Genomic DNA, 17623 nt, shown 5'->3' with positions numbered 1-17623 from the left:
AGGCAGCTACCAACATCAAACACAGTAGAGAAATGTTTCTGTACTCACTCCAGTGTTCCTCTGTTGGCCTTTTATTTCCCTCAGCCTTTTTAATGAAAGAGGGTCTTTCCTTGTTCTGTTTCATTTGGGCAAGTTCCTCATAGGGTAAACAGTCATTGGCTTGCTCTGTCTCAGCCAGAGCGTTGGGGTAGAGAATCAGAAGGGTAAAAACATGAGAATCTCATGGGTTCAGATAAAAAACATCTAATAAATGCGGAGGGAATAAAAAAGTAAAAAGAAAAGGAAAAAGTAAAGTCAGTCACCCACCCACCTCCCACCAGCAAACTGGAGTCCAGACAGTCTCCAAGAAGCGGCTGCTTTGGGAAGAGCTTCTCTCCAACTCCTGCAGTTTTACCTCTGAGCATGGTCCTGGATGGTACAGAATACTTCTTTGAGTCACTTTGAGTCCCTGCTGTGCCAAATCCCATCACTTTTCCAAACCACACATGCTCCCTGAGAGAGCACGTAGAACCAGAGGAGGTGTAGATGCTCTGCAAACACTGTTCAGCAGTAATAAATCACCTGTGTGTTGTCCATGCTCTTTTGGTCCCAGATCTGAAACACAGCCCCATATGAGATGTCAGAAAGAAATCTCCACCTCAGCGCAGTGCAGGAGCATTACTTTTTCCTTTTATTTAACAGTCATGGATGGCACAGATGTTCTGAACAGTGTTTTTAAAATTTTTCTAGAATTGTAAAGCCTCAGAGAGATCTCCCTCTTCACCTTTGACTCACCTTTGCTCACTTTGGCTCAGCCAGACACAGACGGACTGCTTCTGTCAGTATGGGAAGTCACTCTGAGAGTTAGCTGACCCCAGGAGTTTCTGGGCACCTGAACTTTCAAGGAAATTCAAAATGAGGTGACAGTAGTCACCTGGGGAAAGCAGAGGGTTATTTTGAGAGTAGAAGACAGCAGTACACTTCTGGAAGCATTTTACCATGTCATGAGTCAAAGCTGAACACTGTGTTGAACATGGGAATCTGTCAGTAAGAGCAAAGGAAGACACCAGATGTAAAAGGACTTATTATAAAAGATACATGAGATTATCTGTCGTGTTGATGTTAAAATTAGAGCTGGTCTTTAACATTTCATAGAGGACAAAGACATGCTTGCTTTTGTAACCAAATTCCTGCCACTGCAGCATAGAGAGAGCCTGGTTCTGACAGGAGAGCATACCTTTAAGGTGGCACTTAATCAATCATTGTCATAGTGTTCTCGTCACTCAAGGTTGCACAGATTTTTAACTCTTTTTTTTCCATTCTCTTCATTTTCATGAGTTGCATACAGAGAATAGAGACATTTCTCCACAAGAGAATTAGACCATTGTGTTAGGGCTAGACAGTCAGAAAAGAAGCTCAAGGCCAAAACTACATACTCACACAAGATGTACTCTACTAAATCCTATAAAACATCTGCACAAACTTGTGAAATCTGGCTGTCTAAATCCTAAGTTATTGAATATCATGTTTGATTGAATTGGAGGTCTTCGTTGCCAGACACCATGGCAGCTATGTAGAGTCCCTCTCATAAAAAAAGGGTGAATCTGCTTGTCCCTCTTAATTGCACACAGGTCCAATTAAACCTCAGTCCCAGTTCAAAGCCTGCTGACAGGCTGTAAGAAGTAAACCAGCAGCACAAGTGATGCATAAAGCAGCAACAAGAGGGTTGTGTGAGTCACAATTAAGCAGATCTGATTGCATGGCAGGAAGAAAAAAGAGGAAGGAAGATGTACAACATCCATTATCTTTCCCATCTGTTTTGTGGAGAACACTGAAGTCCTCTCCCACAAAATTTTCCAAGGCAAAGCTTTTTTCAACCAGATCTCACCAACACTCAGAGTAAAAAAAAAAAATATATAGGTAGTTCTTCTGAAAATGTTATTTCTAACCCACTGTGTGTCTTAAATGGTCAATGGTCAACATGATTTTTTGGATAAAATCTTCTTTACCTGTCTGCTCTTATGCTTTCCTGGGTTGTAGAAAGCCTGAGTGCATTGTGTTCAGTGTCATCACAAAAGGAAGCTATAGTCTGATCAAAATAAATAGCTTCTCAGAATAAGTTAGCTGTGTAATTTGAGCTTCTTAGTCTCGACTGTGGCTGGAAACTGCTGGCAACAAATAAAATTCCTTTCTGATGCTGTGCTGGTCCACTTTCCAGAGCATGATACAGCTGTCATCTTGGCAGATTGTTCATTCACACCACGATGCACAGATGCACACTAATATAAATATAATTCAGTCACAGATAAGTGCCTGGTAAATACTCAAAATTTTATCCTAAAATGTTATGTTCTGTTAATAGACCAGCTTTGATTCATGACTGGTTTGCATGTGTGATTCAGATCCAGGACTGGAGTGATTGTATATAAAGCCACACACGCATGGGAAAGTGGAGCCACTGTCAATATCAGGATGTGGTCAAAGCCTTCCATCTGTTCCAGGTGACGTAGAACTGAGTTCTGACTAAGATGTTTTTGCACCTTTTAAAACCCTTTCCTAATTCAGAGTTGGGGTTTTATTTTTGGGGTTTTGGGGATTTTTTTGTTTGTTTTTTTTTTGCCAAGAAAACTGTAGTTTAAAATATTAAAGCTTTAAAATAAAATAAATGTTAAAATAAACTGAGTTATTCTAAATTATATCAATTTCAGTTTCAAAAAAAAGCAAAATTTCTAAAGTATGATGAGCCAGTTGAATTAAAAATTAATAATGTGTGCTCAGATTTTTATTGCAAAGCTGTAAATGAGCTTTTTTGTGTGTCTCTTTGCATTTCCTTCTCTTTCCAAAGTCTCATTGCAAAAAGATTTAATGCAACTAATGATAAATACAACCCAAGTGTCAACGAGGGAAGTGTTCCCAGTGTCTCTTTCTCTCTGTACTAATTAGGGAGTACAGGAAATCTAAGCAGGGGGATTTAAAATCAAACAGAGACACCAGTAAAGAGCAGATACAGGAACTTTCACTACAAACCTGCACTGATGGATATTAATGCAATAAACTCAGCGCAGCACTAAACCATCCCTGACTTCCTGTTGCTCAGAGCAGCGAGTGGGAGCTGTGCTGCACCACTGGGACTTGCAGCCTCTCCTTGGAAAGGCTGCTGGCATCCTGCTGGTTTCCTGCCGGAGTCGAAGGGAGAGAAGAGCACACAGCCCGGTGACCTGGCTGGGGCAGCGGGCAGTGTCTGCAGCGGTGACTGATGGCATCGTCACATGGAATGGGGTCGAGCTGTCCTTGCCTCACTCTGGGGTCCCTGATGAAAACCTGCTTTCCTCTCCCGACCTAGGCAGCCCTTGGGCGGGACAGACCATCCTTCAGGCTGCACTTTTTCCAGCTGCTTGCAGAGATCATTAGTATGGCAGGAAAGGATGCACAGGAGCTGCCTCATCAGATCAGATCCGATCAGATCAGTGTTTCACCATGTCCTGCGTCACAGCCCTGTGCACAGCCCTTTCCAGAGGCTGTGGGGGAAGGTGACAGAGGCTACCCTGTTGGAATGCTGTGGAATGGATGTTCCAGAAGGAAAATGTGCCTGGTGTGTCAGCTTCCTCCCTCCAACCAGAAAAATAAAGAATTTACTGTGTTTAGGGTCACAGCTGCTGAGGCAGAAGGGAGTGGGGCTAAAATCCAGTGTTCTGTGATCAGTACCAGAGGGAAGAGGCAGGGAAGGGTGTTCTCTTTCTCTGTTGTACCTTTTGCTGGTTCCAGTTCTTTGAAATTACAACAGCAACAACATCCTCATGAGGGCAAACACAGCAACAAATATTCCCAGCACCGTGTTCTGAGGCCAAGGTTTAAAACTAATGGGAATCCAAACACCCACTTTCCGGTGTTTAAACCTAGAGTTTTCCAAGCAGACAAAATTTGTGTCATTTGACTCAGCCTTCTTCAGGAGCTAAAAGTGGAATAGTCAGGAAGGGATCCATCCAGAATTTTGGGTGGCTTTGAAAGACATGACTCTCCAGACTGTGCCTTTTGTAGGCACTTGTGGCTAGGAGGCCAGAAAAGTGGTTTCTTACAGTGGATAGAAAGAAGCAACTGAAATTCAGAAGAAAATAGTTGCTTTAATTAAAACTACATGTGTAAATCTCTTACCTGAACTGAAGGTTTGGTCCAATCTAGAGAAAAGGAAAACCAGTATTTAACACTAGTCAGAGTGGGTATGATCCATGATTCATGTTCCCAGAGAAGATGATACTAATGAAAATAAGCTTTAAAACCAGCATTTAGCAAGATTTCTAGCAAGCACAATTTTGCAGTTCCTCCCCACGTTAGCAGTGCACATAAAAGCCGTGTTTTGTGATAAAGTCTTAAATCAGGAAGGAAAACAGAACAAACCAGCCCCAAGCCAAACCAACCTCTCCATGATGCACTAAGATACAAAGAGGAAGAAATTCCACACCGTCTGGTTTTCACATCACTTTTCACCAGACACTGAAAGCAGTGACACCAAGTGACTGCCAGCATTAACCTTTCCTTGGAATTCTGCTGCCTCTCCCTGCAAGGACCTGGCAGAGTTTTACCGATGTTGTTGGCTCTCTCCAGCAAAATCGCACAGGATTTTATTCCTTGCAAAACTGTCCTGGGGACATTTGCAGGGCAAGGACTGGGTGAGGCTGGGGACTTGGGGCGAGCATTAAACTCTGACCAGTTCATCACAAACTCATCACACCCAGCTGGAGGAGGGTGGCTAGAGAAACTGACCCCAGAATTCTGGAGAATTTGGAAGTGGGCGGGTGGATCTTGCTGCTGATGGGGTCCCACAAGAGGTGTGGGTGAGGAGAATGCGCAGGGACACCCCAGCTGACTCTCCTCCAAAAATCCAGTGAATTCTTCAGAATCCTTGCCCTCCTCGCTGTCTCCAGGGAAACAAACCCAAATCTGTCTGGTTTTTTTTTGCAAAATTAATGAGAGAAGTCCCATCTGAGGATTCTGGAGAAGTTCAAGCCCAGCTCCTGGACAAAAAAGCCCAAAAAATATAAACAACTTTAAAGAGCTTGAAAAAACCCATCCGGAACAGGGAAAATGAGGTTTCTCAAAGTACAAGTTGATGAAGGGGTTTTTCTTTAGAAAAATAAGAAAAACAGAAAAGGAGAGTGATAATAAAGAATTTTCCCGCAAATATACTTTTAAATTGCCAGGTAAATAAGGAAGAAGATTTTTTTCCTTAAAATAAAGAGAATAAAAGGTTTATTTCCCTTAAAAAATCCCTAAAAACAAAGATACTGACTTCTTTTTAGAAGAAAAAAAGAAAACACACTAAAAATTTTGGTCATTTAAAAATGGGGTTTTTTGGTCATTAAAAAAGGGTGGTTTTTTTTCTCCAAAAAGTAGAATTCCTGCATATAAGGACTTTTTCTTTCTTCCAGGAAAAAAAAGGCCAAAGTACATGATAAAGATTTTTCTTAGCCTCACAATAACAAAAAAGAGTCCTCAAAATCACAAATATTATCCTAAAGGGATAATCTATTTTCTTGCTCATGATTTAAAAAAAAAATAAAAAAAAATCTAGAATTAAACGGTATTTTTAAAAGGACTTTTTTTGTTCAAAAAAAAAAAAATCACAGGATGAAAATTGAAAGCTTGGAAAGGGGTAAAACTTCACATAGGGTGAGTAGGATGAGGAGGGATCCAGAGGTGTCTCCAGAACCCCGAAATTATTCATAGAAGTCTTATCTCTCTTTAAAAATATACATCTGGAGGAGCCCCAAATCCCCAACACGTGATAAAATCCTCAACATGTGATTAAATTTCCCTTTATAAAGAATCCTGTGAGAGCTCAGAGAGACTGGATGGGTGGAAAGCTGGCAAATTACATGTTCAGTATTTTTTTGTTTTGATTAAAAAAAAAAGAGCAGGACGAGGTGAAAGCCAGCATTTGAGAGTGTTTGAGCTCATCTTCAGGCTGCAGTTCTTCACTTCATTGAAATCCAGGTGAGGTAATTTTTATTCTGGTGGGATTTTGGTCATTCCTTGGAATATTGTCTCTTTAAAGTCCTGGTTTTTCATGCATTTAAGGAAGATTTGTGCCTTTAAATCACTTTAAAAATGCATGAAGAAATTGAAATAATCCTCATTTTATTCAGAAAAAAAGGCAAAAAAATCCTGAATTTGGGCATAGAAGGGGAAAAATTTCTTCCTTCACACAAATGGCAAAAACTGAAGATTCAATTAAATAAAAATTAAATAAAAATCAAATAAATAGAAAATAAATGAAAATAGCATTCACCTAAGTACTCCATTAAATAAAAAGGCAATGCATTTAGAATTAAAAATTGACATTAAATTAAATAATGTTCACTTATATAAAATCTTTTATTAAAATTGAATCACAGTAAATTAAAATCTAAAGATTAAATACAATTTTAAAATATCCTGAATGAAATTAAATTACTACTTAAAATATACTATAATTAAATCAAAAAGCCAACTTTTCAAATACTTCAATTCTTTTCAAAAGTTGTTAAAATACCACACATACACAAAGCCCTCCACACAAAATTCCGACAAAGTGTGTGTTTGGTGTTTTAATGAGAACATTTTTTGCCTCTGGAACATCATTTTACTGCATCATCTCTTTTGGGGAGGGTTGTTGGTTTGCTTGTTTGGATGTATTTATAGTTTTTTAAGTTTTCCACGTTTTTTAACAGCTATTTTAGGGTTGAGGATGCCACCTTCTAGTGTTTTCTTCCTCCTCTTTTTAGGTAAATATTTGTTTCTGAGAAGTGTTGTCATTTTCATCCCTGCTGGAAAAATGATTGATAACTCATTTTCCCTCCTATTTCTTCTCCAGGTTCCATGGTGGACACCAAAACCTCATTGGAAAAAGGTAAATTTTGGGGGCTTTGCCCTAAAAAACCATTATTTTCACCTAAATTAGACTTTCTCCCAACCACATTATACTATTTTCCCTCTCTTCTCCCAAAATCTGTGTGCTCCCCATGTAATTCCACTGGGGTCATTCCCTTTCACCCCAGTTTCACCATGAAAACCCAGGAAAAGAGACATCCATTTCTAGGTAACCAAGACCATAGGAACACCAAATTTGGTGGGTTACACTCCAAAATCCATGTAATTGGGTGGGAATTTGGGGGCAGTTCCCAAATCCTGATTTTCCCACAGGATCCCTGCTCTATCCCTATGGACTGCACCAGGGGGATAAAACCAACCCCAAACTTGATGATGGGACATCCGAGGCAATCACCCTCTCCATTCCCTTCACCTTCTATGGCAAAACCTACCAAACTGTATTTGTAGGTCACCCCAAATTCTATTTTTTTTTGGCAATTTCCTCAGTTTTTCTGAATTTCCCCTCCATTTCTACTTATTTTTTCACGGGTGTGTGGGTGAGTGTGAGTGTGTGTGTTCGTGTGTGTGTGTGTGTGTGTGTGTCCTCAAAATCAACCCTTCTTGAATTCATAGTTTTGTCCTTTGACACTGAATACTGAAACATCAGATGGGTGGGGGATCTTGAGGGGTCTGATGGTATTGGGCAGGGTTGGAGGGGCTTGGGAAGTTCTGAGGTTGTGTGGTCCTTCATGGCTGGGGGGTCTTGGGGCAGTTGGTTGGTTTTGGGTGGTCCCCCATGGGGTGGATCTTGGGGTGTGTTGCTGGGCATTGTGGGATCACATGGGTGGTGGATTTTGTGAGGATCCTTTATGGTGGGTCTCAGGGCGATTGGTGGGTGTTGTGGGGTCCTCTGAGTGGTGGGCCTTGGGAGGGTCCTGGGGGTCGTTGCTGTTAGGGAGCTCTGTGGATCTGATTTGGTGGGGGGTGGGGTCCACTGGGTGGTGTGTCTTGGGAGGGTGATGGATCTGGAGGGGTACTTTGAGTGCTGGGGGGTCCTGTGGGTGAGGGTTCCTATGGTTGGTGGGTCTTGGGGGAGTCCTGTGGGTGATGGATCTTGGGGTGTTGATAGGTGTTGGGGGTTCCCTATGGGTGGTGGTTCTTGGCATGCTTGTAGGGTCCATCTTGAAGAACACACAACCTAAGTCAAGGTGTTGCTCCCACCTGCTCCTGGTGTCACCTCCAGGTGAACAACAATGGGGTGATCTCCTTTGACGAGCCCGTCAGACAGTACACCCCTGACCCCTTCCCTCTGGCGGATGGGCACCCTTTTGTGGCTCCCTTCTGGGCAGATGTGGACAACGTGCTGGGTGGGGACATCTTCTACCGCCAGACCATCGACCCAGTGCTGCTGGAGCACATCAGCCAGCACATAACCCAGTACTTCCCCAAAAGCCCCTTCACTGCCACCTGGGCCTTGGTGGCCACCTGGGACCATGTGGCCTACTACGGCTCCACCTCTGAAAAGGTGAGGCCCATGGTCCTGGGGGCGTGAAGGTGACCCATTGGCTCTTGTTGACCCATTTGGTGGCCTTGCTAACCGACTTGTCTTTGACCTCCAGAACCCATCCCTGACCTTCATGACTCATCTTGACCTCTGTGACCTTTCTCCATAGGGCAACACCTTCCAGGCTGTGCTGACCACTGACTCCAAGACGTTCTACATCATCCTCAACTATGGGGACATCCAGTGGACCACAGGGGCAGCGAGTGACGGGGACGCTGAAACAGGGCTTGGGGGGACCCCTGCACATGTAAGTGGGGAGGGTAGAGGAGGAGAAGGAGGTTGTCCTACTCCATATTCAGAGGATGATGATGATGAAGGTCAGGGGTTGGCCCAGTCCAAATATTGGAGGTGATAATGATGATAGTGATGATGACGATAGTGATGATGATGATGGTGGTGATGATGATGATGATGATGATGATGGTGAAGACAGGAGGTTGTCACCTTCTTCTGGAGTTGATCATGATAGTGATGGCCACGGATTGGTTCATATATAATTTCTCGGTGACACCAACTATGTTCACATCCTAAAATAATTTTAGGGGCCCCCTACCCCTTTGGGGGGTCAGCTCTCCTGAATTCCCCTCACAATTTTCCAGGCAGGATTCAATAGCGGTGATGCAACCAACTTCTACAACATTCCTGGATCCCAGACTGATGCCATCATCAACATCACCACCACCTCCAATGTCAAGGTCCCAGGACGCTGGGTCTTTAGGGTGGATGACTTCCAGGTGACAGGTGTGGATCCTCTCCAGCTGGACAACAACTGCTGGTTGTAAGTTGGAGGAGAAAATTGGGAATTTTGAGGAAAAGTGGGAATTTGGGGAGTAAATTCAGGAATGAGGGGGGAAAAGTGGGGATTTGGGGCAATAATTTGTGACTGTGGGAAGACCACTGTAAATTTAGGGGGAGACAGGATTTGTTGGGGAAAATTAGGAATCTGAGGGGGAACCATGGGAATCTTGGTTGGAATATTGAGAATTTAGGGGCATTAGGAACTGGAGAAAATTTGGCATTTGGGGAACAATTGGAAGTTTGTTGGGGAAAGGTGGGAATTTTATGGGATAATTTTTGAGGAAAATTTGGATTTCTGAGGGGAATATTTTTGGGTGGTATTGGGGATTTGGGTGGAAAGTGGCTCTTTTTCTTGGGCTGTTGATATCTCCTCTAGGTGAATTGAGGGGAGTGGGGCAGAGGGACATCTCCACTGCCACTGTTATCACTGATGAAGTCACTGTGCAAGTCAAGATCATGCCAACTTCTAACAGAGCAATAAAATTTCAGCTAAGACATTGCAGTGTCCTTGCCCTTGTCATTGTCGTGGCACCCATGGTGATGTCATCACACTTACGTCACCATCACCCTCACTGTTCCCACAGTTGCAGGGGATCTGAGGGGTTTTGGGATGAAATGTGACAGAATTCATCCAATTTTGCCTTTTTGGGCGGTAATTTCTGGGACTTGCACAATATGAAGTCACGTGACAGCCATGTACACAGGAGACACAACCCACAACAAACAGCTTGGCACACACCCCAAAATGCTGCACCTACAATACACTTGGACATCACAAGACACACAAAACATACAAGACACAACTTTACTCCTCCCCACCCTTGACTTATACTCACAGAACCATGGGATCATTAAGGCTGGAACAGAGCTCCAAGATCCTCAAATCCAACCTTTGACTGAACACCCCATGCCAAGCAGACCGTGGCACTGAGTGCCATGTCGAGATGTTTCTTCAACACTCCAGGGATGTGATTACACCACCTCCCTGAGCAGACCGTTCCAATGCCCAATCACCCTTTCTGTGAAGAAATTCCTCCAGATGTCCTGCCTGCACCTCCCCTGGCACAGGTTGAGACCATTTCCTTTTGTCCTATTGCTTGTTGCCCGGGAGAAAAGATTTACTCCCACCTGGCAACAACCTCTCTTCCAGGTAATTGTAGAAAGTGATAAAGTCACCCCAAGATTCCTTTTCCCCAGGCTGAGCCCCACTAAGCTCCCTCAGCTGCTCCCGATTCTCCATACCCTTCCCCAGCTCTATTCCCTTCTCTGGACATCCTCCAGCCCCTCAATGTCTTTTTTGCCGTGAAGGACCCAAAACTGTCTCCAGGATTTGAGCTGTGGCCTCAGCAGTGCCGAGCTCAGGGGGCAGTCACTGCCCTGCTCCTGCTGCCACACCTGAACTGGCACAAGCCGGGGGCCATTGGCCTTCTTGGCCACCTGCGCACCTGGCTCAGGTTTTGCTGCTGCCATGAGCACCCCCAGGGCCTTTCGTAACAAGCAGCTTCCCAACCACTGTGCCCCAGCCTGGAACTGCAGAAGTTCTTGTGACCCAAGGGCAGGACCTGGCACTTCCCCTTGGTGCACCTCATGCCATGGGCCTAGGTCTAGTGATCCCATCAATTCCTCAACCCACAAGATGCTTTTTTTTTTTCCTTTTAATCCATCCCTTCCTCCCCTTCCCTTTTTTTCCTTTCCCCCTCTTTTTTTTTTTAACCCAAATCATGCCATCTATTCTCAAAAAAAAAACCAAACCACTTTTTTTTGCTCCATCACCTCCTTGCCATTGTGGAATAACTTAAACCACTTTGGAAAAAAAACCCTTGATATCTGGTAATGCCAAATTTTGACATCAGTTTTAACAAAAACCCCCTGTTTTTCTCTCTGTTTTCACCTTTTCTGGCCAAAAATTATCTCACGTCATTGGGTGGGGTGGTCCCCTGAGAGTGCCTGGATTAGTCATTTTCTTTCCCCTTTTTCTGCCAAAATTAAAAAATAATTGAGGGAGGAGCCAGATCTGCTGTCCTGGGATTGTGTTTTCTTCACAGATTTGGGGATAAAACGGAGCTCTTTGGGGATACAGAGCTAAGCTGGGGATCAAACAGGGCCGAAAGCAGGTAAGGGCAAATGTAAATCGAATAACTATGATTATTTTTTTGGCAGGAAAGATTTTCCCTGGAGTGGGAAAATCCATCTGAAGACTCCTCAAGTTCCCCCCTTTCCTCACCTCCACCCTCCCTTACCTTACAACCCCAGCCCCGGGTCTGGTCCTGGGAGCAGTGGGGTTGGAAGATTTATGAAGGGATTTGGGGAAGAAAAGGGCAGGATAGTGGTTTGGAAGGGAACAAGAGAGAAGGAAAAGGAAGGAAATGAAGAAGAGAGAAGAAAAAGGAAAAAGGAGGAGGAAAGGAAAAAGAGGGAGGAAAGGGTAATTGGGGAAAGAAGAGAGGAAAAGAAAAAAAAAGGGAGAAGTGTGGGATAAGGGGAAAAAGGGAAAAAAGATAGAAAAAGGGAAAAATGGGAGGAAAGGAAAACCAGGGAAAGAAGACAGGAAAGTAGGGGGAAATATGGGAAAGGGGGAATAAGCAGGAAAAAAGGGAAAAGAGTGAGGCAAGAGAAAAAGAGGTAGGAAAAGGAAACAAGGAAGGGAGAAGAAAAGGAAAATGAAGGAAGTGGAGGGAAATAAGGGAAAAGGGAGAGGAAAGGATAAAGGGGTAAGGAAATTTAAAAAGTGGAGGAAAGGAGTAAAAAAGGGGGAAAGGGATAGAAAAAGGAAAAAAGATAAAGAAATGGAAAAGCCAAAAGGGGATTTGGATAGAAAAATGAGACTTGGGGGAAAGAGGAGAAAATGGAAAAATTAAGCAAAAGAAAGAATGGAGAAAATAAGGGAAAAATAAAGTTACAAAATAATAGGAATATGAAAAAGGAAAAAGGAGGTAAAGGGGAAAGAAAAAAAAGAGGAAAAGGGAAAAGACATTCAAAGGTACCTGGGATGGTGGGGAAGACATATGAAAATGCCCCCCCAAAAGCCCATTTTTGTACCAGGTGGAATAAAATTCACATTTTTGAGTAAATGCAATTTAAGTAGTGAATTTGAGGATAGCTTGAATGAGAAGAACAGATTTTGGGGACAAATTCAGTGCAACACTGTTTTTTGGGATGAATGCAAGGCTGAAACACACAGATTTTGGGGATTTGTATGAGTTTTATATCAAGAAATGGTGAATTTTGGGACAATTCCAGTGAAATTTCAAAAAAATATGAGAATTTGACTGTTTTTTCACCTTTTGCACCCAGAGCATCATGGATCACAGCTTGGGAAAAGCAGATGTGCTGAGATGGTTCTGGAATATTATGTTCTGGGGTAAGTAGAAACAGGTTGGGGAGATGCCCCAAAAGCTATAAAATTCCCCTGAAATAATGAATTTCCTCAAAATAAGGGTTATCCAGCCCAGAAGAAGGATTCCCCAGCACAAAAGCTCCATCTTTTTGCCAGAGAATTAATTGGGATTTCATCTCAATTCATGATTGTTCAAACTGTTTGTTCCTGTGAATGATGATCCAACAGATTAAACTAACTAATTAAATATTTTTTCAGAGTTTACTCCCCTAACTGGAGAATGAGTGTATGAAAAATTAATCAAATCAACGATCAAATTGCCACTCCATTAAATCAGTGATCTAACAAATTAATAGTTCATAATATCAATCAAATCCATCAAATCTGTAATCCATTAAAGCTATAATCCGTCAGATCAAGGTTAATTTAAATTTTTTCTCCAAAACAATATCCCATCAAATCCATAATCCATAAACTCAATAAACTGTCCAACTAAAACCAATGACCCATGAAATTAGCACTTCATCAAATCAACAGTCTGCCCAATAAAAAGTCCATCAGTTTATTAATCCATTGACTCAAAAGTCAATTGGCCCAAAAATCCATTAAATCAATGTTTCATCAGTCAATATTTCATCAAATCAATGGTCCAGCAAATGAAATCAAAGGTCTATCAGATTGAAAGTCCACCAAACCAATAATTTATCTAATCATTAACCCATTAAATTACTAATCCATTAATCAATAATTTACCAAATTGATCAAGTTATCAAATCTGTAGCCCACCAAATCAATAATCCAGCAATCAGTGATCCATGAAATCAACTGTCCATCAAACTAATTATCAATCTAACCAATCAAATCACTCTCCATCAAATCTGTAATCCATCAATTACTAATCCATCAAATCAATAATCTATCAGATTACTCACCCCTCTTCTTCCTCCCCCAGCTCTCCTTCATGCTCCCAGCATCACCTCTGAGATGTCACCAACTCACCTGGGTGACGAGTTCCTGGTGGCCTTCCTGCAGAATGGTAACCAGCGCACCCTTCGCAGTGACTTCCGTCTCCTCCTCCTCACTGGCCCCTCCCCATCCACCACTGCCACCATCTCCATGAAGAGACCTGGATTACGGATGACAGTGCAGGCAGCTGCCAACCAACCAGTCCTGGTGAAGATCCCACCCCAAGCCGAGATGGTGGGAAGCCAAATTTTTGAAAACGCTGTGGTGGTGAAGACCACTGCTGCTGTCACTGCAGTGATGGTGAACGACAAACCCACAGCAGCTGACTCCGCCGTCATTATTCCAGTCCACAGGTGGGGGAAGGAATACCACGTGGTCACCCCCAATCCTGGCCCCACCCGCAATGCCCAGTTTGTGGTGGCTGCTTGGGATCAACCCACCACAGTCAACATTCACCTCAATGTTGATATCACCTTCCGTGGACGGCTGCATCGACGCGGCTCCACCCTTACCATCCCACTGGAGCCGTTCCAAGCAGCACAGATCCAGAGCGCAGCAGATCTTTCTGGAACACGGGTGGTGGCAGAGAGACCGGTGGCTGTCTTCAGCGGTCACACCTGTGTGGGCAGGTTGAGCCGCTGTGATCATGTGGTGGAACAGCTCCACCCTATCACCCAGTGGGGAAAATCCTTCCTTGTGCCACCAGTGCCATTCCAGGGACAATCCAACCTCATCTACATCACTGCTGCCCAACCAACGCGTGTCACAGGTCATGGTGAAGTCACCAGGACCACACGAGAGATAAATCCCAACCACTCACTGCTCTATGGCACCCAATCCCCACAGGGCTTGTTTCTCACTTCCGAAGCTGGTGTCCAGATTTTTCTGTTGGGCAGTGGCGAGAACAGTGGTGCAGTGACCTTTGAGCCCTTTTTTGTCAGCATCTCAGACATAACCAGTTACTGCAACTCCTACAGCATTGTTGCGCTGGAGGGATACGACAACCGCATCCTCCTAGTGGCCAAGACAGCAGAAACTTCTGGAATACTGCTGAACAAGAGGCCATTAGGGAATGTGGCATGGGAGCAGATCGCTGGGTCAGAATATTCTTGGGTTGGGATAAATTTGGGAAGTGGATTTGGAATCCATCGTGTGGAGCATGAGAGAGCGGCATTTGGGATATGGAACGTCGGGATGGGACAGGGGAAGCGCTATGGAGCAGAGGGAGCTTGCGACAGTGGTGAGTGGAGGTGGACTTTGATATCAATAAAAGATACAGAATTATATAGACGTCAATAACAGATACTTATATTTAATTATATGTAATCATGCAAATGACAAATATCTAGTAATAAAAATAATAGCATTATATAATAATATTATTGTATTATAATAATATATAGCATTACATGATAATATATAATATTATAATAGCAATGTTTAAAAAAATACTAATACACAAATAAATAGAAGTAATAGTAAAAAACCTAAATGTAGTATACTAAATAAATGAATAAGAATCAATGGAGAAATACATAAATAATACATAAAAATCCCTATGTATAAAATAGAAATATACAATAAATAATAAATATCAAAGTCTAGAGATAAATACAATATATATATGAGAGAACATGTCTGTGACAAATTTATATTTATACATTACTTAGAATCAGATACATTTGTTACATTTTTAATAATTCTGTATGATGGAAATACATAAACATTATATGGATAAATAATTCATATCTAAACATAGACCTAATATATAGATATTTATAAATAATATAGAAAAACTTATGTGTAATTACAAATCAGGTATAAAACCACGCAAAATATAAAACAAATATATACTTAGACATATCAATAATACAATCAATGAATAGAATTTAATCCTCTGTCACTAATAAATCCACAGATCCCTGCCGGCAGGTGCAGTGCCATGCTAAGGAGAGTTGTCACCTGGACAAGGGCACGCCCACCTGCCGCCATGACTACCTGGGCACCTGCACAGGCTCCCCATCCCTGCAGTACCACACCTTTGATGGGGCCTCCGTGTCCCCCCGTGGTGGCTGCAGGTACACCCTGGCCAGGTACTGTGGGGCTGACCCCACCCTGGAGCCCTTCACCGTGGAGGAGCAGCGGAGCCCTGATCACTCTAAGAAGCCATTGGCCAATGTCTACGTCTACGCCTACAATGTCTCCATCCATGCCGGTGAGGACAAGGCCGTCCAGGTGAGACCCATCATTCCAATAAAACCATTTGCTCCAAGTGGGTTAAAATTTCTGGGTGAGTTTGACCTTTAAAAAAAAAAATAGGAAAAATATCCAAAAAAGTGTGAGAGGATAAATCATTGAAATATTGATGTTCACCTTAGAAAATAAGCAGAACCATACACCTGTGGAATTTGGGGAATTTTTTCCATTCCAAATCAATTTTCAAGGTGGAATGTGGTTTTTGCCAATCCTGGTCTCCATACAAACAAGATTAGCTCAGAAGATGTAGAAAATAATTTAGAGATTTGGAGCTTGAGCTTTTCTTGTTGTGAATCTCTGTGAAGTATGCAAAAATTCTGATTTATAATGAAAATTTATTATTTATGGAACAATTTCTCCCTCTGTACGTATGTGCTTTTTGTGGGGTTGGGAACCACCTGCTGAGGTTTAACCCTCCTCATTTTTCTGCCCCACAAGGTTAACAGCAAACCCACCGACCTTCCAGCCATCCTGGAAGAGGGAAAAGTCCAGATTTTCCAAAATGAGGGTCGTACCATACTCCAGACAGATTTTGGGCTGCAGGTGACCTATGATGAGGACCAGGTTATCATGGTGGCAGTGCCCAGCAGCTATTTTGGGGCCAGCTGTGGCCTCTGCGGCAACTTCAATGAGGATACAGATGATGAAGCCATGGTTCCCAATGGTATTCCTGGTGAAGGTGGTGAGAACTGGGCAGAAAGCTGGAGAGATCCTTCATGCCAGGAAGATTGTGGAGACCAGGAGACTGCACAGGGCATGGAGGGGTGTGGTGAGTTCATGTGGGGGTCTGTGAGGATCTTGGGGAAGGAAGAACTCAGCTGTGGGTATTAGCCTAGAGCAATGGTTGTAGACATCAACACAATAAATGTGTCCTTTTACCCCAGAACATCCCAAAATCCACCTACCCACCTAATCTGACCCCAGGTGTCCATAACAGATAGAATTATACCAGCATTTTCCTGAAGGCCATCCCTACTTGGTGTCTCATTGACTCCACAACCCTTACAGGCATGAACAAAACCAATGGGGAAGAAATGACCCCAAAATCCACCTGATCTCACTGCAGCTGCCCAAAACCCAAGGAATTGTGCTAAGATTCTTCCTGAGGGTTGTCCCTGTGGGGTGTATCTTGAACTCTGGTTTAGGTGTCAATGTAATCAACACCTCCATTACAGGGAAGACTTGCATTGGTTGGTTCTCTCTAAAATACTTCTAGGCCCTCCTGATTTGACTTCAGGTGTCCACAACACATGGAATTCCACTGGGGCTTTCCTGAGGAACGTCCCTGTATGACGCCTCACAGACTCTTAAATCCCTTGTAGGCATCAAGGCAACCAACAACCCCAGCACCACCATCTCTGCTTGTTTCCACAACAATCATTCCTACAAGCTCCATGAGGAATTTTGGGAAGATGGAAGCTGCAAGAAGTGGTGCCGGTGTGAGGGTTCAGGCACAGTGACTTGTAAGCCAGGGGGATGTAGATCCCATGAGAAGTGTGTCATGGTTAATGGCATTGCCAGGTGTACGCCCAACAAGCACTACACCTGCATCGGGACGGGTGACCCACACTACACCACCTTTGACGGGGTGAGATTTGACTTCCAAGGCTCCTGCATCTACCAGTTTGCTGCACTCTGCACCCCCAAGCCCAATCTGATCCCCTTCAATGTCACCGTGGAAAACAACCACCGTGGCAGCCGTGCTGTGTCCTTCACCAAGACTGTCAATCTGGAGGTGTATGGGAGTGTCATCAGCATGAGCCAGGAACACCCACGCAAGGTCAAGGTGGGCAACCCCTCAAGGAATCCCTTTCATCCACAAATTACCACATATTCCCCTTTTTTTCGATTCTAATTACCTTCCCCCTGCCACCCCC

General features: G+C 43.3%; 1 protein-coding gene across 1 annotated transcript in view; it reads left to right on the top strand.

Annotated features, from left to right (window-relative positions):
* The first annotated feature begins 5837 nt into the window (after nt 1-5837).
* The window catches only part of LOC121338533 (IgGFc-binding protein-like), an 18261-nt gene continuing 6475 nt past the window's right edge, over nt 5838-17623 (top strand). Inside the window, exons 1-13 of the mRNA XM_041409622.1 lie at nt 5838-5970; nt 6687-6740; nt 6830-6865; nt 7159-7289; nt 8069-8350; nt 8499-8636; nt 8989-9167; nt 11233-11301; nt 12484-12548; nt 13477-14730; nt 15409-15725; nt 16185-16515; nt 17069-17532. Coding sequence (XP_041265556.1) covers nt 6704-6740; nt 6830-6865; nt 7159-7289; nt 8069-8350; nt 8499-8636; nt 8989-9167; nt 11233-11301; nt 12484-12548; nt 13477-14730; nt 15409-15725; nt 16185-16515; nt 17069-17532 — 3303 coding nt within the window. The 5' untranslated portion in view covers nt 5838-5970; nt 6687-6703. The remainder of the gene's footprint in view (nt 5971-6686; nt 6741-6829; nt 6866-7158; nt 7290-8068; nt 8351-8498; nt 8637-8988; nt 9168-11232; nt 11302-12483; nt 12549-13476; nt 14731-15408; nt 15726-16184; nt 16516-17068; nt 17533-17623) is intronic.

The sequence above is a fragment of the Onychostruthus taczanowskii genome, unplaced genomic scaffold, assembly GCF_017590055.1.
Source record: "Onychostruthus taczanowskii isolate IOZ18803 unplaced genomic scaffold, ASM1759005v1 scaffold300, whole genome shotgun sequence".
Classification (NCBI taxonomy): Eukaryota; Metazoa; Chordata; class Aves; order Passeriformes; family Passeridae; genus Onychostruthus; species Onychostruthus taczanowskii.
Note: the sequence above shows the minus strand (reverse complement) of the source record. Positions and strands in the feature narration are given on the sequence as shown.